General features: G+C 43.4%; 1 protein-coding gene across 1 annotated transcript in view; it reads left to right on the forward strand.

Moving 5' to 3' along the window:
* The first annotated feature begins 311 nt into the window (after nucleotides 1-311).
* zrsr2 (zinc finger (CCCH type), RNA-binding motif and serine/arginine rich 2) overlaps nucleotides 312-25,809 on the forward strand; it is a 43,792-nt gene continuing 18,294 nt past the window's right edge. Inside the window, exons 1-6 of the mRNA XM_072584809.1 lie at nucleotides 312-376; nucleotides 3,595-3,674; nucleotides 14,642-14,714; nucleotides 16,679-16,787; nucleotides 17,764-17,850; nucleotides 20,016-20,054. Of these exons, the coding sequence (XP_072440910.1) occupies nucleotides 345-376; nucleotides 3,595-3,674; nucleotides 14,642-14,714; nucleotides 16,679-16,787; nucleotides 17,764-17,850; nucleotides 20,016-20,054 (420 nt within the window). The 5' untranslated portion in view covers nucleotides 312-344. The remainder of the gene's footprint in view (nucleotides 377-3,594; nucleotides 3,675-14,641; nucleotides 14,715-16,678; nucleotides 16,788-17,763; nucleotides 17,851-20,015; nucleotides 20,055-25,809) is intronic.

Here is a 25,809-nt window from a genome sequence, read left to right on the forward strand (position 1 = left end):
AACTGATTTGAACTGTGGTTGATGAGTCTCAGGGTCCTGTTGGACTTCATCCTGTGGCCGTAAAAGAACTGGCTATTAACGGAATAGTGCATTTTCCACAAGTTCACTGGATTCTGCAAACTTTCCACCAGACTGGAAAGGAGCAAATATAACCTGCTCCTATACAGGAAGGGAGGCGAGCTTGCTGCTTATTGCTGGGGTGACCAGACTGGGATCAGGCAGCGGGGCAGCCCCAGGTTGTGAAAGGCACTATCCAAATGCAGCTCCGCATCCCTGCCAGCCGTGACAGAGCGCAGGCGCAGAGCGCCCACGTGACCCCCCTCCTCCTCCTCCTCCATGGCAAGATGGCGATGTTGGCGGAGCGTTCGAGGATCAGGTCAGTGTCTGAGAGAGAAATCAATCAATCAATAAATATATATATATATATATATATATACACACACACACACCGCCAGAGGGGGAGGGGGAGAGACTGACGGTGTATCCCCCGGGCCAGGGGCCCAAGCATCAAGCCTGATGAGAGATTAAACTGTTTTATATAAGTATATATAAAACACTATGTCAGCGAAAGAAACGGGTATATACTGTGTGTGTGTGTGAGAGAGTGAGAGAGAGTGTCAGTGAGGCGGGAGGAAGGGTGGGGTGTGTGTCCCTGTCCCCCACAATCAGGTGGGAGCCCCCCCCCCCCCCAGGATCAGCTCAGTGTCGATCAGAGAAATGTCTAAAATGCTGTGGATGTGGGTGTGAGAGAATTGTACACACTGTGGGTGAGAGAGACGTGCGCAGACTATGGGAAACATGCACACTCTCTGTGAGAAATGTGCACACTCTCTGTGAGAAACGTGCACGCTCTGAGAGAAACGTGCACACTCTGTGTGAGAAACGTACACACACTGAGAGAAATGTCCATGCCCTGTGTGAGGATCTTGCACTCTCTGTGAGAGAAACATGCACGCTCTGCAAGAAATGTGCATACACTGAGACGTGCATGCTCTGCGAGAGAAACGTGCGTACAGTGCGAAACATACACGCCCTGTGAGAGAGACGTATACGGTCTGTGAGAAACGTACAATGAGAAATGTGCACGCTCTGTGTGAGAGAAACATGCATGCTCTGTGAGAAACATGCATGCTCTGCGTGTGAGAAACACACACAGAAACATGCATGCTCTGTGTGAGAAACGTGCACGCTCTGTGTGAGAGAAACGTACACACTGAGAAACGTGCACGCTCTGAAAGAAATGTGCATGCTCTGCGAGAGAAACTTGCACGCTCTGAGACAAACATGCGTACAGTGAGAAAGATACACGCCCTGTGAGAGATGTAGACGCTTTGTGTGAGAGAAACGTGCACGCACTGAGAGAAATGTACATGCACTGTGTGTGAGAAATGTGCACGCACTGTGAGAAACGAACACACTGAGAAACGTGCACGCACTGTGAGAAACGTACACTCTGAAAAACGTACACACTGTGAGAAACGTGCACGCACTGTGTGTGAGAAACATGCAAGCTCTGTGCAAGAGAAATGTGCACAGTGAGAAATGTACTGTATGAGAGAAATATACCCACACTGAGTGAGAAACATACACGTTGTGAGAGAAATGTTACACGCTTTGTGTGAGAAATGTTACACAGCCTGTGAGAAACGTATACAGTCTGTATATGAGAAATGCACCCAGCGAAAAAATTACACAGAGAGAAATGTGCGCGCGCTGTGTGAGAGAAACATACACACAGAAACGTTCACGCTCTGTGTGTGAGAAATATGCATGCTCTGTGTGAGAAACGTGCACTCTGTGAGAGAAACATGCATGCTCAGAGAGAAACGTGCACGCTGTGAAAGAAATGTGCGTGCACTGCGAGAGAAACGTGCACGCTGTGAGACAAACGTGCATACAGTGAGAAACATACACGCTGTGTGAGAGAAACGTACATGCACTGTGTGAGAAATGTGCACGCATTCTGTGTGAGAAACGTGCATGCTGTGAGAAATGTGCACGCACTGAGAAACGTACACACTGAAAAATGTACACAGTGAGAAACGTGCACGCTCTGTGTGAGAGAAATGTGCACAGTGAGAAATGTACTGTATGAGAGAAATATACCCACACTGAGTGAGAAACATATATGTGAGAGAAATGTTACACGCTTTGTGTGAGAAATGTTACATAGCCTGTGAGAAATGTATACAGTCTGTATATGAGAAATGCACACAGTGAAAAAAATTACACTGAGAGAAACGTGCGCGCGCTGTGTGCGCGAGCGAGAGAAACCGTACACACTGTGCATGTGTTTGAGAGAAACATGTATGCGCCTGTGAGAGAAACATACAAGCTGCATATGAGAGAGAGAAATGCATACACTGCTTGTGAGACAGACAAACATGTTCTGCTTGTGAGTGATAAATACACACTCTGTGTGAGGGAGAGAGACTGAGAAAGAAACACTGGATATGGGTACGCTGTCCTGCGTGCTCTCTGTCTGTGGCTCGTTCTCACTCGCTCTCACTCTTACTTGCTCTCATTTTCGTGTGTTCTAGCTCTCTCACTCTCGCGTTCTCCTGCTCGCACTTGCTCTTACTCTCGCGGTCTCCCGCTCTCTCTCACTCTTGTGCGCTCCTGCGCTCTCTTGCTCGCTCTCACTGTCTCACTTCCGCGCTCGCTCTCACACTCGCACGCTCCTGCTCGCTGTCACTCTCACTCGGTCTCACTCTCTCCCGCGCACTCTCACTCCCGCTCGCTCTCACTCTCGCGCGCTCCTGCTGTCTCTCACTCCTGCTCGCTCTCACACTCCCACTCTCTCTCACTTCCGCTCTCTCTCTCACTCCCGTGCTCTCCCGCTCTCTGTCACTCTTGCGCACTCCTGCTCACTCTCACTCCCGCTCACGCACGTTCTCCCCCTCTCTCGCTCCCGCTCGCTCTCACTCTCGCGCTCTCCTGCTCGCGCTCACTCTCTCCCACTCACTCTCACTCTCCCGCTCTGTCTCGCGCTCTCCCGCTTGCTCTCACTCTCGCGCTCTCTTGCTCGCTCTCACTGTCTCACGCCCGCTCTCTCTTGCGCTCGCTCTCACTCCCACTCGCTTTCATACTCGGTCTCACACTCCCGCTCTCTCTCACTCCCGTGCTCTCCCGCTCGCTCGTGCTCTCCTGCTCTCTCTCACTCTCGCGCTCTCCCGCTCTCTCTCACTCTTGCGCGCTCCTGCTCACTCTCACTCCCGCTCGCTCTCACTCTCTCGCTCCCGCTCGCTCTCACTCTCTCGCTCTCACTCTCTCTCACTCCTGCTCGCTCTCACTCTCGCGTTCTCCTGCTCGCTGTCACCTGCTCACTCTCACTCTTGCGTTCTCCCGCTCGCTCTTACTGTCGCACTCGCTCTCTTGCACTGTCTCGCTCGCGCTCTGACTCTCGCGCTCTTCCACACTCATCCTCTCTCTCTCGCTTGCTCTCACTCACTGTCTTTCACTTTCTGATTTGCTCTTTCATTCTCACTCACTCTGCAGCTCATTGACTTGTTCTCAAGCTCTCACTTCATCTCACTTTTTCACTCATGCTCTCTCTCTCGCGTTCTGTCTCACTGTCGATCTTTCTCTCTGCAGTCACAGGAAGGCACGGGCGTTACTGAAGAAGGAGAAGCGGAGGCGGAGGAGGCAGGAGGAGGCCAAACAGCGTCAGGCAGGTAGGAGCCTGGCCGGAGGGAACAGCCAGTGAGAATCTGTGGCAGTCGAGGTGGAGAACGGAGACCCAGGAAAGATCAGAGGCTGTGAGGACAGGAGGGGTGGGCATGGATTGGGTTTGGATGAAACAAGGAGTCGAGGGTGTTGGTGGGGAACGGGGTAACCAGGGTGTAGGGCTGGCACACAGAGGTGGAGTTTGGGGTGGGGTGCCTGGCTGTCCTGGGGGTTGGGTGTGCTATGGTGAAACCTGGGAGAGTGGGACCTGTGAGTGACCAAGGACAAAGTGAGAGAGGGTGACCTGGGACCAGAAAGGAAGAAAGGGAATGGAGGGCGACGTCGAGGGGGGTGGGGTTGGATGATTCCTGGAACCAGAGCAGGGACAGTGTGTTGGAGTCCTGGAGGTGACTGTGGACCTTGGCAGGGGTCCAACAGGGGTTAGATAGTCTGGAAAGGTGCAGTGGGTGTCAAGAAGAGGTATCTGAGAGGCGACTTAGTGGGACTGGGAGAGGTTGCTGGGCTCTTGGAGGGGGTCGAAGAGACCAGAATGTGGTGAGTATGGACCATTTGTTCTGGGACATTGAGTGAGAATGCTAGGGGGACTGGATGGTGGAATATATATATATATATCAGCTTTTTCTTTAAGGCTGAGTGCTGTGAGTGAATTTGTTGTTATTTGTTAATGGAATGTGGACATCAAGGCTAGGCCAACATTTAGTGCACATTCCGAATTGCCCTGGAGAGGGTGCTGTTGAGCTGCTGCCTTGAACTGCTGCAGACCATAGGATGTTGGCACACCCAAAGTGTTATTAGGGAGAGAATTCCAAGTGACCTAGTGACACTGAAGGAATGACGCTATATTTCAGACTCAAGACGATAAGTGGCTTGGAGGGGAGCATGCAGGTGCTAAGGAGCCTTGGTGTATCAGTGCATTGCATCTGGTAGATTGCACACAATTCTGCTACTGGCCATTGATGGGGAAAGGAATTGTACATTGAAGGTGGTGGGTGGGATGCTGCCAGTTGTCCTGATAGTGTTGAGCTTCTTGAATGTTACTGAAGCTGCACCCATCAATGCAAGTGGTCAGTATTCCATCTCATTCATGTAGAGAGGTGACAGATATTAGCGAGTCAGAACATGTGTTAATCACTACAGAATCCTAGCTAAAATAAAAGCTTTGACAAAGGGTCAGTTAGACTCGAAACGTCAACTCTTTTCTCTCCTTACAGATGCTGCCAGACCTGCTGAGATTTTCCAGCATTTTCTCTTTTGGTTACAGAATCCTAGTCCCTGACTGCATGTACATTACAGTATTTATATGGCTGATCTGGTACACTTTCTGATCAATGGTAGCCCCACATTTTGATTGGGGATTCAGCGATTGAAGGGGAGGGGGGGATTGCGGGTGTGAAGGCGTGAAGTGGTTATCACCCAGTTCCAGTCAGACCTAGTTTGAAGGAAGATGGTTGTGGTTGTTGAATTTAAAATAAGCTCAGCCTCAGGCTCATCACTGTCAGAGTTCCTCAGGTGGGTGCCCTAAGTCCAAATTTACATAACAAACCTGAAATTGGGATAGTGAGGATGACTGTGCTTGATGTTAAGGCAGCATTTGACCCAGTGTGGCATTAAGCAGTTCCAGAAAAACTGTAGTCAATGGGAATTTGGATAAACTCTGCTGGTCAGACTCATACTTTGCACAAAGGAAGACGATTGTGGCTTTTGGAGACCACTCATCCCAGCCCCCCCCCAAGATATCACTGCAGGAGTTACTCTGGGTCAGGAGATATTTTCTGATCAATTGATTCAGAGGTATTGTTTCACACCTTTTGGAGCAGGTGGGATTTAAACCCAGCTCTTAGAGGTAGGGACCCTTCTACTGCGCCATAGAGCCCAGTCCCTCAGGGTAGTTTCTCAGGCCCAGCCAGTCTCACCTATTTCATCAGTGATCTTTCCTCTGTCGTAGAATCATAGTGATGTACAGCACGGAAACAGATCCTTCGATCCAACTTCACCATGCCGACCAGATATCTTAAATTAATCCAGTGCCGTTTGCCAGCAATTGGCCCTAATTCCTTTAAAACCTTTCCTATTCATATACCACACCTTTTAAATGTTGTAAATGTAGCCACCTCCAACTGGCAGCTCAGTCCATCCATGCACCAAACTCTGTATGAAAACGTTGGCCCTTAGATCCCTTACAACTATCTTATCTCTAATTTATTTTTGACACACTGTAAGTAATGCTACTAGATTTCCTACAGTCTGGAAACAGGCCCTTTGGCTCAACAAGTCCACACTGACTATTTACCCCTGACTAATGCACACAACAGTATGTGTTGAAAGGTTGGAAGGTTTGAGCTGTAGGGACACACTGAACAGGCTACTAAGTTGATGACAATAGACTTGTCGCCAAGTGCGACTAGATTGGTTTAGGATATCTGCTTGGACTGTACATCTCTACGACGCTATGCTCTATGCACTGAAAAACGGCAAGTGAATCTGCAGATACAAGCAGCAAGCAATGATCGTCTTTAGTGAGAGAATCTAACCAGTGTCCCAGGACATTCAATTGCTTTACATAATTGAATTTGCTGAACCTGCTATGATTAATATCTTGGGTGAGGGAGGGGCCATTAACCATGCTAGTGAACTGCACTAGCCTTTACGAATGTTGTGGCTACAAAAGTAGGTCAGGCTAGGACAGGAATTTGCATGGAATGTAATGGAGTATTCTGCAGTTAACTGGATGAAGGTAGCTCCAGTGATACTCCATAAGCTCAATAGCGTTAAGGCCACAGTAGCCTGTTTAGTTGTTTGGATAGGAGCCAATCCAGTGAATATTTGATGTACTATCTCAATTGCAAGTCTATGTTTCCTTAAATATGGAGACCAGAACTGTGCATTGGATTGCAGTCATGCTGTCACCAAAGCCCTAAACATTAAAGACAAATTTCTTATTCTTGAATCCCTTCTTGAAATAAAGGCCAAGGTGCCATTTGTCTCCCCTGCATTTCCATCCTTAGTGGATAATCACACGTTACATTCCATTTGCTGCTTTGCTTAGTTGTTTTAATTAGTTTATAAATCATTGCAGCCTCCCAGCAGTGAGTGTGAAGCAGAACAACAAATAGGTAAACAGATTATGGAAAGATGTAGAGGCAACAGTGTGGTGGTGATGGGAGATTTTAATTTTCCCAAAATTGAGTGGGATACACTTAGTGTCAGAGGTCTGGATTGGGCAGAATTTGTAAGGAAAGTTTTCTAGAGCAGTATGTCATTAGTCCAAATAGGGAAGGAGCCAAATTAGACCTGGTGTTGGGGAATGAGCCAGGCCAGATGGTAGAAGTTGCAGTGTGGGATTTGTTTGGGAATAGTGAGCACAATTCTGTAAGTTTTAGAATACTCTTAGACAAAGATGAGAGTGGTCCTAAGGGAAGAGTACTATACTGGGCCAAGGCCAATTATGTCAAAATTTGGCAAGAACTGGGAAATGAATTGGGGGCAGCTATTTGAAGGCAATTCCACATTTGATATGTGGGAGGCTTTCAAAGATAGGTTGAAGATAGTGCAGGAAAGGCAAGTCTCTTTGAAAACAAGGGGTGGGAGAGTCAAAATTCGTGAACTGTGAATTACAGGAGAAATTGTGCGACTAGCCAAGAGGAAAAAGGAAGCATACATAAGCAGCTAAGAACAGAACAGGCTTTGTAGGAATGTCTGAAGAGTAGGACCAATCTTAAACAAGGATTCAAGCGGGCTAAAAGGGGTCATGAAATAACTTTAGCGAGCAGAATTAAGGAGAATCCCAAAGATTCATATATAAGAGGAAAAAGGATAACTAGAGTAAGGGTTGGCCCACTACAGGATAAGGAAGGAAGGTTGTGTGTCGAACCTGAGAAAGGGTGAGATTCTGAATGATTATTTTGCATCAGTGTTCACTGAGGGGAGGGACGTGATGTGGTGAGATTAGAGACAGAGGTTTGTTGACTCTGGGTCACGTTGATCTAAGGAGGGAGGATGTGTTGGGTAGGCCAAAGGATATTAAGGTGGACAAATCCCCAGGACCGGATGGTATCTATCCCGGGTGCTGAGGGAGCCGAGAGAGGAAATAGTTGGGACCTTGACAGATATCTTCGTCACATCCTTAAACACAGGTGAAGTGCCAAAGGACTGGAGAGTTGCTAATGTTACCGCCTGTTCAAGAAGGGTAGTAGGGACTTTCCAGGTAACTACAGACCAGTGAGCCATGTCAGTGGTGGGAAAGTTGCAGGAGAAGGTACTGAGGGATCGGCTCTATTTATATTTGGAAGAGAATGGGCTTATCAATGATAGGCAACATGGTTTTGTGCGGGAGAGATTGTGCCTTGCCAACTTAATGGAGTTCTTTGAGCAAGTGACCAAGTTGATAAATGAAGGAAGGGCTGTAGATGTCATCTATATGGACTTCAGTAAGGTGTTTGATAAGGTTCCCCATTGTAGACTAATGGAGAAAGTAAAGTTGCATGGTGTTCTAGCCAGGCGGATAAAGAACTGGTTGAGCAACAGGAGGCAGAGTAGTAGTTGAAGAGAATTTCTCGAAATGGAGAAAGGTGACCAGTCATATTCTACAGGGATCAGTGCTGGGGCCACTATTGTTTGTATATGCATACATGATCTGGAAAAGGGCATTGGTGGTCTGATCGGTAAATTTGCAGATGTTACAAAGATTGGTGGAGGAGCAGAAAGCTCAGGGAACTGTCAAAGAATACAGGATAATATAGATAGACTGGAGAGTTGGGTGGAGAAGTGGCAGAGGAGTTCAGTCTGGCCAAATGTGAGGTGATGCATTTTATATGGTCTAATTCTAGAACGAATTATACAGTAAACAGAAAAGCTTTGGGAAAAGTTGATTATCAGAGAACTGGGAATTTAGGTCCATTGTACCCTGACGGTTGCTGCACTGATGGATAGAGTGGTCAAGAAGGCATATGGTATGCTTGCCTTCATTGGATGGGGTATTGAGTATAAGAGCTGGCAGGTCATGTTAAAATTGTACAGGACTTTGGTTCAGCCACATTTAGAATACTGTGTACCGTTCTGGTCGCCACATTACCAGAAGGATGTGGACGCTTAGAGAGGGTGCAGAGAACGTTTTGAGGATGTTGCCTGGTATGGAAAGTACTAGCTATGAAGAGAGGTTGAAGAAGTTAGGATTGTTTTCATTAGAAAAAAGGAGATTGAATGGGGATCTGATTGAGGTCTGCAAAATCGTGAAGGGTATAGACAGGGTGGATAGAGATACGGCACGGTGGCACAGTGGTTAGCACTGCTGCCTCACAGCGCCAGAGACCCGGGTCCAATTCCTGTCTCAGGCGACTGACTGTGTGGAGTTTGCACGTTCTCCCCGTGTCTGCATGGGTTTCCTCCGGGTGCTCCGGTTTCCTCCCACAGTCCAAAGATGTGCAGGTTAGGTGAATTGGCCATGCTAAATTGCCCGTAGTGTTAGGTAAGGGGTAAATGTAGGGGTATGGGTGGATTGTGCCTCGGCGGGTTGGTGTGGACTTGTTGGGCCGAAGGGCCTGTTTCCACACTGTAATCTAATCTAATAAGCTTTTACCCAGGGTGAGGGATTCAATAACGAGTGGTCATGCATTCAAGGTGAGAGGAGAAAGGTTTAAGGGGGATACACGTGGAAAATACTTTACACAAAGGATGGTAGGTGCTTGGAACGTGTTGCTAGTAGAGGTAGACACAGTAGATTCATTTAAGGTTCATCTGGACAGATGCATGAGTAGGTGGGGAGCAGAGAGATACAGATCCTAAGGAATTGAGCGATAAGGTTTAGACAGTGGATTTGGATCGGCACAGGCTTGGAGGGCCCAAGGGCCTGTTCCTGGGCTGTAAAGTTTCCTTGTTCTTTGCATCTGCCTTATAGCTTACATTCCCATTGAATGTTATATCATTAGCAAACTTGATGTAACTACATTAATCTCTGCATCTTTGAATAATTAATATAGATTGTGAATAGCTGACACCTCAGATTTGATCTTTGTGGAAGTCCCTAGGTAAACTTTCAAATTAAAAATATCCTATTTATCCATACTTCCTGCTTCAGTGTCTTTCATATGTTACCCCAGCTCAAAGCAGCCTTGTCTCTCAATGGTAGTATCCTTAGCTCTGGGCTAGAAATTCTAAGCCCAAGTTGCACCTACCTTGCTGATGTGTCAGTGTATCTATAACGTGTCTGAACTGGTTGATTAAATATGATAATGATCCCCAACATCTAGGACCTTTTATCTTGTGTATTCATTTTTTTGTATGGCACCTTTTTTTTTGGTGGTTTTTGGAAATCCAAGTACACTGACCATAGTATTTAGGTGCATTAGTTGGGGTAAATGTAGGGTAGGGGAATGGGTCTGGGTGGGTTACTCTTCAGAAGGTTGGTGTTGGGCTGAAGGGTCTGTTTCCATACCATAGGGAATCTAATGTAATCTAATAACTGCATATGCTAGTTCTCCCTCTACCCAACCTAGTTACATCCCTAAAAAAAATGACGCAAATAGAATGACAGATGTGATTTACCTGTTAACCAATTAGTAGGGAAAATGCTAGGATCTTTTCTAAAGGATTTAATAGCGTGCACTTGGAAAACTTGGATTGGATAGAGTCAGCTAGATTGATGAAATGGGAAACCATGCTTGACATATCTACTGTCATTTTCTAGGATGTAACTAGTAGAGCTAATGAGAAACCCAGTGGATGAGGTTTACTTGGACTTTCAGAAGGGTTTTATAAGGTCCCATTTTTTTAGATTAGATTACTTACAGCGTGGAAATAGCCCTTCAGCCCAACAAGTCCACGCCAAAGCGCAACCCACCCAGACCCATTCCCCTAGATTTACCCCTTCACGTAACACTATGGACAATTTAGCATGGCCAATTTACCTAACCTGCACATTTTTGGATTGTGGGAGGAAACCGGAGCACCCGGAGGAAACCCACGCAGACACGGGGAGAACGTGCAAACTCCACACAGACAGTCGCCTGAGGCGGGAATTGAACCCGGGTCTCTTGCGCTGTGAGGCAACAGTGCTAACCACTGTGCCACCGTGCTGCCCACCCATATAAGAGATTAACATGTCCAATTAAAGCACATGGGATTAGGGTGGTGTACTGAGATGGATAGTGAACTAACTGGCAGACAGGCAACAAAGAGTAGGAATATACAGGTCATTTTCTCAGTGACAGGCAGTGGCTAGTGGGGTACCGCAGGGATCAGAGCTTGATTCCCGTTGTTCACAATATATATTCATAATTTAGATAACTAAATTGCAGGCAATTCAAAGCTCTGTACAAGGGTGGACAGTGAGGTGGGTGCAGAGATAGAGTCATACAACACAGAAATAGACCCTTCGGTCCAACTTGTCCTTTCCGACCAGGTTTCCCCAACTGAACTAGTCCCATTTGCCTGCATTTGGCACATATCCCTCGAAACCTTTTCTATTCATGTACCTGTCTGAATGTCTTTTAACTGTTGTAACTGTACCTGCATCTATCATTTCTTCTGGCATTCCACATATGAACCACCCCCCCGTGTGAAAAAGTTACCTGTCAAGTCCCTTTTAAATCTTTCCCCTCTCACTTTAAACCTAATGCCCTAGTTTTGGACTCCCCTACCCTGGAGTAAAAATCCACCTCATCTGAGCCCCTCATGATTTTATAAACCTCCATAAGGCCACCCCTCAACATGCTGCACTCCAGGGGAAAAAGGATCCCAGCCTATTTAGCCTCTCCTTTTAACTCACACCCTCTGGTCTTAGAGTCATAGAAAAGTACAGCACAGAAACAGACCTTTGGTCCAACTTGTCCATGTTGACCAAGTATCTGAAATTAATCTAGTCACATTTGTCAGCACTTGGCTCATATCCCTCCAAACCCTTCCTATTCATGTACCCATCCAGAAGCCTTTTAAATGTTGCAATTGTCCCAGCCTCCACCACTTCCTCTGGCAGCGCATTCCATGCCCGCATCACCCTCTGTGTGAAAACTTTACCCCTTAGGTCCCTTGTAAACACTTCCCCTCTCAAACTTATGCCCTGTAGTTCTGGTCTTCCCCACCCCAGGTAAAATACCTTGTCTATTTACCCTATCCATGCCCCTCATGATTTATAAACCTCAGTAAGGTCACCCCTCAGCCTCCGACACTCCAGCAAAAACAGCCCCAGCCTATTCAGCCTCTCCCTGTAGCTCAAATCCTCCAACCCTGATAACATCCTTGTAATTCTTTTCTGAACTTTTTCAAGTTTCACAGCATCTTTCCTGTTAAAATATAGAGTCTAAGTGCATCATGAAGCTGCACAGAGTAGAAAGTCAATCCAGTCGATAGAAACGTCACCCAATCGCCATTTGTTTTGTCGTTTGTGCAATAGTGTGACAACAGGAACTGTCCAACATCATACATGGAAGCTAGCTTGTGAAGTTAATTGAGGAATGAATTAGTGCATTCAAAAGAAAGGGATGAGAGAGGAGAAAATCAGTGAACAATGTCATAAATAAAATAAAGATGGCTGTTACAGACATAGATATGAGAGGGAAAGTAATCAGCCAAGGTATCACTAGAAAGTGATATACTTCCAGAAAATGATTAAGTACACCCACAGATATCAGATAACCACCAGATCAAGCTCCCCCAAGATGTATAACATAGACAGTACCCGTTTAGGTAACCTATTGGGGGCCTTCCAGTTTATCTGGCTTTGTTCAGGATTAAACTTGTGCTATTAATGTATTATTTGTGCTTATTCAAATATGAAGCCTCATGTGTATTCTCTTAGTATTTGTGGGCTAATTTGTAGTATGTTGATCCTTCTTTTACCTCTCCACCCCACAGCCCTCACTCTAGTCATTGAATGGATCACAAGTCAAATCTGAACTTCTGTTATCCCTTTTATGAATTATTGTTACATTTGCCCCACATCCTTCTAAATGTTTTTTATTCATGTACCTGTCCAGATATCTTGTAAATGCCATAGCTGTTCCTGCATCTACCACTCCTCTGGCAGTTCATTCCATATAAGAACCATGCTCTTTGAAAAGGTTGCCCCTCGGGTTCTTTTTAAATCTTTCACTTCTCACCTTCAACCTATGCTCTCTAGTTTTGAAATCCTCTACCCCATGGGAAAGACCTTTGGTATTCACCTTATCTATGCCCCTCATAATTTTATAAAAATCTATATGGTCACTCTTCAGCTTCCTACACAGGGAAAAAAATCCCAGTCTTTCCAGTCTCTCCTTATAACTCAAACCACCAATCCTGGTAACATCCTTGTAAATCTTTTCCATACCCTTTTGAATTTAATAATATTCTTCCCATAGAATGGTGACCAGAAATATATGCAGTGTTCCAAAAATGGCCTCACCAATATCTTGTATAGCTGCGATATGATATCTCTACTCCTATACTCAGTACACTGATCAATAAAGGCAAGTGTGCCAAACATCACCATCACAACCATGTCCACCTGTGCTGCCACTTTCAAGGAACTGTGTGTGTGAACCCCAAGGGATCTCTATTCAACAACACTCCCCAGGGCCCTGCCATTAACAGTGTAAGTCCTGGCCAGCACCTCACCTTCCGTCTGGCAGCCTACAGCCCGGAGGACTCAACATTGAATTCTCCAATTTCAAATAACCTTCCCACACATCCCCCAATTCCCTTTTCAGCCCCGCCTCCTCCCTTCTATCCCTCCAACCGACCTCTCCTTCCAGCTACCAACTGGATTTATTCCTCCTACCGACCAACCAGGTCATACCTACCACCTGTATTCACCTATCACCACCTCACCACTTTGCCCCTGTCCCCACCCATAACCCTCCACCCCCCCCGCCCTTTATTTGTAACTCCCCCTACCCCCACCCCTAGTCCTGAAGAAGTGTTGACTTTTTCAACACCTGATGCTGCCTGGCATGCTGTGTTCTCCCAACCTCTTGCTGGATTCTTGAGATGACAAGACTGACTTATGAAGAGAGACTGGATTGGCTTGGACTTTATTCAGTGGTGTTTAGAATAATGAGGGGGGTGGCATCCCATAGGGACAGATAAAGTTCTTACAGGACTAGACAGCGTAAATGCAGGAAAAATGTTCCTGATGGCTGAGGAATCCAGAACTAGAGGTCACAATCTAAGGATGTGGGGTGGGCCATTTAGGCCGGAGGGGATGAGAAATGTCTTCACTTGGAGACGTCTGTGGAATTTTCTGCCACAGAAAGCAGATGAGGCAAAAATTTTAATGCTTTCCAAAAGGAGATAGTAAATCTAAGAAAAATATCTAACATGCATTATTAAGACTAATTTTGTAAGAGATTCCAATACTTTCCCTATAACTATTGGACTATATAGTTCCTATTTATGTTCTTAGAATCCCTACAGTGTGGGAATAAACCCTTTGGCCCAACAAGTCCACACCGACCCTCCGAAGAGTATCCCACCCAAACCCAATCTCCATTTACCCTTGGTTAATGCACCTAACCTACACATCCCTGAACACAATAGACAACTTTAGCATGGCCAATTCACCTAACCTGCACATCTTTGGACTGTGGGAAGAAACTGGAGCACCCGGAGGAAACCCATGCAGACACGGGGAGAATGTGCAGACTCCACACAGACAATTGCCCAAGGCTGAAATCGAACCCGGATCCCTGGCGCTGTGAGGCAGCAGTGCTAACCACTCAGCCACCGTGCTGCCCGTGTTCTCGTCCTCTCTTTTTCCCTCCTCCCTCCTCCCTCCTCTTAGCTGAAATTGTAGGTTTTTCAGTAACCATGCTGAGACTGGTCTTGAGGTGAAGGTTAGGGGAAAGATAATAGTTCATTTGAAAAATGTATTTGCAGTTCTTTAATATATAACACACTAAAGGTGATGAATTCTCATACTCAGATTTTGTGCACTTTCTTTTTGTGCCAGCTACAATGAAGTATTATTTTAATTCTCTTTCAGAATTGGCTAATGAAGAGGATGTAGAAGAGGTAGAAAACCTTGAGGAAGAAGAGAGTGTGTTGGAAGCTGAAAGGTCAGTGACCTTTGAGATCTATGAGCCTTTCCTTTTACAATAAAAAAAGAAAAAGGTCACAAATCCTGTATTTAAGTGGAGATTGTCAGCAACAACTGATTTAAAGTGTTTGTCGAAACCTGTGTTATTTTAAAGTGGTCGGTTCTGTCTCTTAAATCAAATCAAATCAAATCAAAATGATTGAACTGTCAATGATGTGGATTGCTGTAGTTTCTATGATTGATGAGTCAGTAAATTTAGTTGGTTGATTCGGCTTTGAATAAATTGTAATGTTAATTTCTGTGTCCCTTTTCCAATGCGCATGTGACATTTTTGATATACCGACCAAACCTGGATACATTTCTCATCTATTAATCTTCAGCTGTTAGCACTCCTGATTTATATTGCTGACTGGGTTTTTTTTGAAAAGGTGACAAAGAAATTAATGAACACATCTATATGGATTTCAAAACATTCGACAAGGTTCTGCATAGTAGACTGGCTAGTAAGGTTAGATCACATGGGATCCAAGGGAGTTAGCCAATCGGATACAAAATTGGCTCAAAGATAGAGAAGAGGATGGGAATGGAGGATTGTTTTTTGGGGTTGAGGCCTGTGACTAGTAGTGTGCCACAAGGATCAGTGCTGGGTCCACTGCTTTTCGTCATTTATATAAATGATTTGGATGTGAATGTAGGAGAAATAGTTAGTAGGTTTGCAGAAAACACCAAAATAGGTGGTGTAGTGGACAGCAAAGAAGACTATCTCACAGTACAAGGGGATCTTGATTAGATGGGCCAGTGGAAGATGGAGATTAATTTAGATAAGTATGAGGTTTGACAAGGCAAACCAGGGCAGGACTTATGCAGTTAATAGTAGGGCCGTAGGGAGTGTGGCTGAACAAAGAGACCTAGATGTGGAGGTATATGGTTCCTTGAAAGTGGAGTCGCAGGTGTCATAGAATCCCTACAGAATGGAAGCAGGCCATTTGACTCTTCAAGTCCACAACAGCCCTTTGAGTCCACAATGACCCTCCGAAGAGCATCCCACGCAGACCCAGCCCCCAACCCTATCCCTGTAACCCTGTATTAACCATGGCTAAGCCATCTAGCCTGTGCATCCATAGGTAATTCAGCATGGCTAATTCACCTAACCTGCACATCTTTGGAGTGTGGGAGGAAACCGGAGCATCTGGAGGAAACCCACACAGGCACAGGGAGAATGTGCAATCTCCACACAGACAGTTGCCCAAAGGTAGATTTGAACCTGGGTCACTGTGCTTTGAGGCGGAAGTGGTAAATAGTGTCCTCTGGACAGGGTAGTGAAGTTGTCTTCATTGGTTATAACATTGAGTGTAGGAGTTGGGATTTCATGTTATGGCTATACAGGACATTGGTGGAGCCATTTTTGCCAATACTACCTATAATTCTCGTCGCCCTTCCAAAGCAAGATTGTTGTTAAACTTGAGAGGGTGCAAAAAAAGGTTTACAAGGATGTTCCCAGGACTAGAGGGTTTGAGCTAAAGGGAGAGGCTAAATAGCCTGGGGCTTTTTTACCTGGAGTGTCAGAGACAGGGGAGTGATCTTACAGAGGTTCATAAAATCATAAAAGGCATGGATAGGCTGACCAGCTAAGGTCTTTTTCCAAGGGTAGAGGAGTCCAAAACTAGAGAACATTGGTTTAAAGTGAGAGTCAAAAGATTTGAATGTTCATGGGGGTAACGTTTTCACGCAGAGGATAGTGCAAGTCGGGAACGAGCTGCCAGAGGCAGTGGTAGAGATGGGTACAATTATAACATTTAAATGGTATCTGGACAGATAAATGAATTGGAAAGGTTTAGAGGGATATGGGTCAAATGCTGGTTGATGGGGCTAGATCAGATTGGGATGTCTCGTTGGACTGAAAGATCTGTTTCCATGCTGTATAACTCTATAAGAAAGGGTTGCAGTAATTCTCTCCACCATTGTCCCTCTTTCACGTGTTAGGCAGCGCTTACATGTCGAATGGCTGGCAAAAGAGCAGCAAGCACAAGAGGAATTCCGGCTGAAAAAGGAAAAGGAAGAAACAGCACGGAAAAAACAGGAAGAGGAGGAGGTAATCACTCGTTCTCTAATCCTTCTATTCCTTCAGTCACACAGAGCAATGAGATAGAGAATAGTGACCCATTTAGCCTGTGTTCTCTCCAGCTGATCTGAGGAGCTGCTGAGACTATAAATTAAGAGGTATACTCGACAACTGAAATATAATTTGCTTTATAATTTTGCATTGTGTCGTGAGAATTATAATGAAGCTAAGATGACCAAATTGTATCTTTCATTAGATGATGGTTCTGGGAAAGACATTTTGATCTGTGGTTTGCAGTTGTGCTAACCAAGCTATAATAAACACTTAGCAGTATTGCTTGTAAGTGGGATATTTTTATTCAAAGGTCTTAGATTGTAAGAAACTGATAGTGTGAAAGATGTTGCAAAAAAATTATCTCAGTTTGTATCAGCTGTTCTAAAACAGTGAAAAGCTGCACCATTGTAATGGCTTTAAATAAACTTGGCACCTCAAGTCTGATTTAGTGCTTCACAAAACAATGACTTTCACTTGGAGGTTCTGATGCTCACAAGGCAACATATTTCTGTGGGAGGAGATAAAATCTTATGAAATGTACATGATGTTGCAATGTTAAGCTGTGTAGCAAGGAAATGCAGCATGCATTAAAGCAGGAGAAGAGTTTTCCTTCTTGGACGTAAATCATTTAAATTCTGTTGGGTCTGACTCCGCCCTTTGTTCCCTATGGAATGTCATTCCAAGAGATTGCTCACTTTGAAGGTGAGAGTCTTTTGGAATGGTTTGAATTGAGCACAAATGATGCCAATATTTTAGAAATCGTTTACTTCATTGTGGACCAGAATGTTGTTTGGGACAGCCTCCAGTTATGCTGAAAATTCCTGGATTTTAACTTCAGAACTAAAATCTAAACAGTGAGATCATCCTTTAAATAAGAGATATTCTGACGTTAAAATAGATCTGTGAAATGAGCGTTGACTGTTTTGTGATCCTGTTTCTTTGGTGTTCCCAGAGAAGAATCCGTGAAGAATGGGAGCAGCAGCAGATGAAGGAAAAAGAGGAAGTGGAACACAAACAGCAGGAGCGGAGAGAACGAGAGGTGATTCCAGCTCTAGGAGGATAAATTCACAGCATATATCCTCTTTAAAAAGCATTTCCTATCTTAATTCAGCATTTTTGCTTGAAGTAGGACGGTTGTTTGGAGAACTTAGCCTGAAAGAATAATGGTATTAAATGCAAAAGATTTGGTAATGCTTTTCTGTTCATTTATCAAGTTGAGTCCTGGGGATGGAATGCTGTCTACTGCAGGCATCGAAAGTCAGCATCAAGTACTTGCCGGTCAGTTTTAGCACATATACAAGCAAAGTGAATCTGTAAAAGCATGCAGCATGGTGTCAGTTTTCCATATCTCATCTTGACCCTTATCTGATTTAGATTGCCAGACGAGGAGTAGTTTTGTATCATGAGTTTGCAGACTTACGGCAACTTGCCATCCATCTAAGGTTAATTTGGATGGAGCTAAGAGAAGTATCTTCCTTTGAGAAGCATTTCAATTAAATGTTCCCTTTACTAAAAGACATGTCCTGATTTTTGGAATGTTACCATATAGTGCTTTCATAAAGGCCTTTTGGTGTAGTTAACTGTTAAGCACATTCATTGTTAAAACATACTAAAGGAACTTGCAGCTAGCCAAGACGTTGAACTTGATCACGTCATGGGGCAGCAATGGCAAAAATATGATTTAAATCAGCAATGGTTATTGATCGTAGTGACCCGGCCACTTGCATATAGGGGTAAAGCCCATGGAGTGATAGTTTTTTTTTATTTGATTTAATTTTATGTCTTGATTTGGGCATCAGCCTCAGATGTACTACGGCAATATATAGATTGTTGCAAAAGACTTTTGTCTATTATTGGTTCATAATGTTCAAATTTCAAATCAAATGGTTTATTCAGAATGGAGTATAATAAAATCTGTTGAATTGGTGTTTCCTCACTGAATAGCTCATTATTTTTTCTCAAGTGGGTGATTGATAATATTCTGAGAGCAAGTTTAAACTCTTAATCAGGTAAAACTTGTTCTTTAAAACCGAAGTATGATCAGTTGAATTGCCTTACGTTGAAGCTTTGCTCAAGTTATGTGCTTGATTGTGGGAAGAAAGTCTATTTGATGAATGTTTTGCTTGGGTACAGCCCTGTAGATTATTTGAGTATATGTTGAAGGTTACAAACAAGCCAATAATATATTAAGTGAGATTATCCAGATTAAGTTAGTTTAAACTTAGACAAAGAGAATTCAGCCAGCAATTAACCTTACAAACTTGAGGAATTATAAAGGACTCATTTTGATACATTCTTTCTGACCTTTATGATGCCTTGTACTGTAACAATATTTAATGTGTTCATGAAAATTATCTGAACCTACACAAGTGATATTCCTTAACAGCCCTGCACTAAAGAGTTCCCACCGCTCGTCCTTACTGACTAATACATCAAGATGTATCTTTTTCATGATACTTAACAAATGTGATTTGAATTATGAGTCTTGTAGCTTGATATCCCTTCATCCTGTGTAAGATATAAAGATTTACTAGAAAATTCAGTTTTGTCTATTAAACCTCCTAAAACGTTTAATTGTGAACAGTTATTCAGGTCCTGTCACGCCAGTCTCGCAAGCAGTTTTAGAAGCCGCTGTGTAAACTGACCTGGTGCCTTTTCAGCAAGCTCCTGCCTGTTCTATGTATTCTGCTACCTTGTAAATGTATTTGCACCTTGGATATCCAGCATTTAGGGACTGAGCTAGTCATGTTCTATTGTGGCTATACAGAATTTATCATTTAAAAAGTTAATAATTATTGCCTTGGGTTGACTGACAGTTAATATGTTGCTGAATGTTCGGAAAGTTTGTAAGAGCACAGGGAAGAGTGAATTCTATCTTGAACCCAAATGAATCAACATTATTTCAATTTGCAGCAGTCATAAAATACTTGCCACTATGAAGGCTGAATTATAATTTTTTTCTGATAAATAATCAAAATTTGTCTAAATAATTTGTCTATTTCATATTTTTCATGATAGAATTGATGTTGTGGCTTAGACATTTGGTTTTGAATTTAATTGCCTTTAAATAATGTATTAAAAAATTTTAATTCCTGTGATGAATCCACTTTATAAGACACTCATTCTTAACAAGTAGAATCAGATGTGTACCAGATATATACTACACGTTGTTTTTTACCAGTCCTATGTTTACACCATTTGTAGGAAGCTGTTCAGAAAATGCTGGATCAGGCGGAAAATCAGGTATTGTATGTTCTTTGAATTTTTTGAATTATATAAGTTAAATTGTGTTAGGCTTTAATGGAGAATATTTGCAAAACTTTGTTCTCAGTTGAATAAACATAAAGCTGTCAGCTCAACAAAATACCAAGACATGCTATAATTTTAGCAAAAGTGAGGACTGCAGATACTGGAGATCAGGGTTGAGAGTGTGGTGCTGGAAAAGCACAGCTGGTAAGGCAGCATCCGAGGATCAGGAGAATTGACGGTTCTGGCAAAAGCCCTTCATCAAGACTCTAATTCTAGTCGACTCTAACTATTGTGCAATAAGGAGGGAGGAAAACCCAACATACCATTTGGCCATTTGATCTGTCCTCTCTCCCCTGAAGAATATTGTCTGATATCCATATCAATTTATGAATTAGGATTAGATTAGGCCTACTCGATTCTGTTTACCATTTTGTAAAATCATGACTAATCTGATTCTGGCCTCAACTGCACTTTCCTATCTTCCACTGATACACTTTGAGTTGCTTGTCAATTGGAAAAAAAGTACAAGTGAGAGCTAGGGGTTACTTCAGAGAAATTTACAGGTATCCACAAATGTTTGTTTAGAAGAATGTTGATTTTATTAATTGTGTTTAATTCTTCAATAATAATTCTTCCATAACGACGAATAATGTAATTTTAAGCAGCTCAGAATCCAAACAAACTTAATTTATTTCACTAATTGAGGTACACCTATGACTGTGATCTCCATGCATGTCCTTAATGGGAAAGATGAGAATTTGGTAGAGAAATCCAGTGCCCACTTCCTAATTTATACTAACTCCTACTTGCCATCATCTCTGTCCTCCCTGGTCTACTTCAACTTCTAGTGCTGTCACCGTTTTTTCATGGCCCTGGCTCCTGCTTATCTTTGACCTGCAGTCCTAAAACTTTCTCATGAGGTTTCTGCCTTTTTGGCTTAGATTCTGTTTTTTTGACCAAACAAACCTGAAGTACTGTATAATTATAAATTATTGTTGTTTAGGGCGGCACGGTGGCTTAGTGGTTAGCACTGCTGCCTCACAGCACCAGAGACCCAGGTTCGACTCCAGACTTGGGCGACTGTCTGTGTGGAGTTTGCACATTCTCCCCGTGTCTGCGTGGGTTTCCTCTGGGTGCTCCAGTTCCCTCCCACAGTCCAAAGATGTGCAGGTCAGGTGAATTGGCCATGCTAAATTGCCCACGGTGTTAGGTGCATTAGTCAGAGGGAAGTGGGTCTGGGTGGGTTACTCTTCAGAGAGTCAGTGTGGACTTGTTGGGCCAAAGGGCCTGTTTTCACACTGTAGGGGAATCTCCCACGCTCTAAAGAAAAAAGTCGAGGCTTGTCCAGCCATTGACCATTGAGTCCAGGCAACATCCTTGTAAATTTCTTCAGCACTATTTCCAGTTTAATAACATCCTTCCCATAGCAAGGTGACCAAAACTGAACACAGTACTCCAAGTGCGGCTTCAGCAAAATCCTGTACAACTACAACACAACTTCCCAACTTCTATGCTCAGTGCCTTGACTGATGAAGGCCAGTGTGCCAAAAGCCTTCTTCACAGCCCTGTCTACCTATGACTCCACTTTCAGAGGACTGTGAACTTGAACTCCAAGATCGCTCTGTTCCACTGCACTCCTTAAGACCCTACTATTCACCATGAAACCCCTATCTTGATTTGACTTTACAAAATGCACGCCCTCACACTTATCTGTTTTAAACTCCATTTGCCGTTTCTCGACCCACTTCCCCAGCTGATCAAGGTTTTGCTGCAATTTCTGATCACCTTCCTCACTGTCCACATGACCACCTATTTTAGTGTCATCTGCAAATTTACTAATCATGCCTTGTACATTCTCATCCAAATCACTGAGATAGATAACAAACAGTAATGGGCCCAGCACCGACCCCTGAAGCACTCCATTAAGTCAAGGCCTCCAGTCTGACAAGTATCCTTCCATTAGGGGCAGCACAGTGCTTCAGTGGTTAGCACTGCTGCCTCACAGCACCAGGGTCCCAGGTTCAATTCCAGCCTCTGGTGACTGTGTGGAGTTTGCACATTCTCCCCGTGTCTGCATGGGTTTCCTCTGGCTGCTCCGGTTTCCTCCCACAGTCTAAAGATGTGCAGGTCAGGTGAATTGGCCATGCTAAGTTGCCCCCAGTGTTAGGTGTATTAGTCAGAGGGAAATGGGTCTAGGTGGGTTACTCTTCAGAGGGTCGATGTGGACTTGTTGGGCTGAAGGGACTGTTTCCACACTGTAGGGCATCTCAAAAAAAACCTATTACCTTCTGCTTCCTATCATCAAGCCAATTGTGTATCCAATGTGCTAGCTCTCCCTGGATGCCTTGCGATCTAACCTTCCAGAGCAGCCTACCACGTGGAAGTTTGTCAAAACCCTTACTTAAATCCATACAGGCGACATGCCCTCATCAAGCTTCCTGGTCACTTCATCAAAGTGACTTCACCTGATGAAGGAACAGCGCTCCAAAAGCTTGTGATTTCAAATAAACCTGTTGGACTATAATCAGGTGTCGTGTTACTTCTGACCTTGTCCACCGGCACCTTCACATGATAAAACCATAGGAAATAGGGACAGGAGTAGACCATTCAGCTTTTCGACCCTGCTTCGTCATTCAATGGTATCATGGCCAATCTGACATTCCTCATGTCCACTCTCCTACCCCCTTCCTTGATTCCCCAACTGATCAAGAATCTATCTATCTCAGGCTTAAATATACACAAGGACTCTGCTCCCACGGTTCTCTGTGGCATGGTGTTCCAATCCACTGAGAGACGACATTTCTCCTCATCTCAGTCATATATTATTCTGAGACTCTCCTACGAGGGGATATACTCTCTCAGCATTTAACCTTTCAAGCCCCTTTAGAATCCTTTGCAGTTCAATGAGATAACCTCTCATTCTTTACTCCAGTGAGTAAAGTCCAACCTGTTTAGCACTTGCCTATGAGACAATCCCTCCATACCAGGTATCATTCTAGTCAACCTTCTCTCAACTGTTTCCAATGAAATAATATCTTTCCTTAAATAAGGAGTCAAAAACTGGTTACAGTGCTCCAGATTGTCTACCAGCATGTTGTACAATTGCAGTAAGACTTCCTATTCTTATATTCAAAGCCCCTTGAAGTAAGGTTCTAGATTAAAGTGGTCCTGGAGAAGCATAGCAGTTCAGGCAGCATCCGAGGAGCAGGAAAGTCGACGTTTCGGGCAAAAGGCCTTCATCAGGAATGAAGGGCTTTTGCCCGAAATTTCGATTTTCTTGCTCCTCGGATGCTGCCTGAACTGCTGTACTTTTCCAGCACCACTCTAATCTAGAATCTGGTTTCCAGCATCTGCAGTTTTTACCCTTGAAATAAAGACCAATAATCCATTAGTCTTCTGGCTGAGCCTCTGTGCTAACTTTCTGTGTTTTATGCATTAGTACCCTCAAGTCCCTTGTGTTGCAGCTTTCTGCAGTTTTTCTCCCTTTAAATAGTATTCCGTTCTACAATGAATAACTTCATATTTTCCCACATTATACTCTATTTGCCCACTTAACCTATCAATATCTCACTGTAAATTGTTTGTATCCCTTTCACAACCTGCCTTTCACTAAATAAATTTTAATGAATTTATTTAGTGACTGTTTTGTGTTTGTGACCCCAGATTCTGGTCTTCTTTGAAAGTAAAACCATCTTCTCTACGTTTGTTATCAAAGCTGTTTATAATTTCAAAACGCTGTTCAAGTCACTTCTTAGTTGCCTAACTCAGCGGTAGAACTTTATAGCTGAGATAGATCATCATGGGCTCAATTTCCACTCCAGAGTCTGTAGACCAAAACTTGGGCAACAACTGCTGTGAAGAACTGAGGGAGCACTGCACTGTTGAAGGTGCTGCTTTTTGCATGAGACATTTAATGAAGGAAATGTCTTTCCCAACAAGTGTCGTAAAAGATTCCATTGTATATTTTTAAAGATCAGGAACATGCTCTTTTGTCCTGTTATCCACATCCACAATTAATATCGTTATAAAAGCCTTCATGATTTGTGGGATCATGCTAGGTGCAATTTGGCTTTCATATTTGTGATGCTTATGATGCTTATTAATTGGTTGGAAAGTGCTTTGGTATACTTTGAAAGATGATATGTATACAAATCTTCAATTATTTATACTTCTTGATCTATTTCCCTTTCAATAGAATAGTAATCTCTGCTTCAGTGATGGATTTCTCTGCTGCAAGCAAGATTCTAGCTCTCCAGCATTTAAATTTACTTCAGTTCCTTTTGTAATAAATTGAGCTCTCTAATTCACTTGTGAGCTTCTGTAAACAGACAATTGCTATTTGCCCTCCATATCTTCACCTTGGGTCACCCGTCTAACCATCTCAGTTTTAGTGAGCGAAGCCCAAACTTTGTAAAGATATAATTAGGAATGAAGATTACGATGATGTAGACTTGATGTTTATGCAGCATTTGGTAAAATACTTCTATGATCTCGTTATTATTGGGTACGTGAAGATGCACACGGTCTTACCAACTACAGTCCAATTAAGGTCTTGTGCAAGTTCAGCCTGTACTCTATGCTTTTATACTCTCTGCCTCCAGATTAGGGTTTTTTTATTGTCTCATCTACAGAAAGGGTGATTGTTTACAGTACCATGGGAGGCAATTTCTCATTGCCACTGAACTGAGTGCTTTGCTATGCGAATTCAGAGAAAACTTAAGAGACTATGAATCTGGAGTCACATATAGGTCAGACAGAGTAAGAACACCGTCCCTAAAGGACATTTTCCAATGTTTTTTTAAATGAAAATTGATGATGATTATCATGGTCATCACTTACAGAGACATGCTTTCAAAAACATTTTTCAAAATTTACATTTTACCAGCTGCCTTGACTGGATTTGAACCCTGGAACATTAGCCTGGGCTTCTGGGTTACTACTGCCACTATACCACTGTCTCCCCTTAAACTGGTAATTTATAACTGGTTTATGGTAACTTGTTGCTTTTATACTGTAAGGACTATTTATAAAGCTGAAGATCTGCTCTATTTCATTAACTGCTTTCTCAACTTGCCTATCAAGTGCAGTGATTTGTGCAAATACACCTTCCAGTCTCTCTGATTCTACAAGCCCTTGAAGATTTATGTACAGTTTAGAAATACAAAACTCATTTGCTTTCTATTCATCTAAAAAAATGTATTGTTTCCCTGTGCTTCCAAAATAATTACTTCACAGTATGTGGATCAGCCACCTACCTGCCAACTTATGTCCTCGTCAGAGTTTCACAGTTATGCCACCACTTGACATTCAAATTTGTTACAGTATTAGCAAATTTTGCAATTATTTCCCACAAGCCTGGATCTTGAAACCATGAAATATTAAAGCACAGGAGACCATTCAGCCCATTAATTCTGGACCACTTTTTTGAAGAGACCCCCTCCATTGTTCTTTTCCCATATCATTGCTGTTTGAATCTGTTTCCACTGGGCACCCAGACTGTGCATTACAAATTCACTTATGTCGCTTCTTGCCTTTTTTCCCCATCACTTTAAATCTGTCCCTTTTGTTTTACTGATTTAAGCATTTGAAATAATTTCTACAGGTCATTCTGGTATAACGTGTGTTTTGTTAACACTATTTGTCTATAACACGATTGACGAATAATGGATGTTGTTTGGATAACACAAACTTTCAACTGAACGGGCATTGCGATATTCTGTTGCATTCTTCTGCAGGGTGATTTTCCGTA

This window comes from Chiloscyllium punctatum, chromosome 15, assembly GCF_047496795.1.
Source record: "Chiloscyllium punctatum isolate Juve2018m chromosome 15, sChiPun1.3, whole genome shotgun sequence".
Lineage (NCBI taxonomy): Eukaryota > Metazoa > Chordata > Chondrichthyes > Orectolobiformes > Hemiscylliidae > Chiloscyllium > Chiloscyllium punctatum.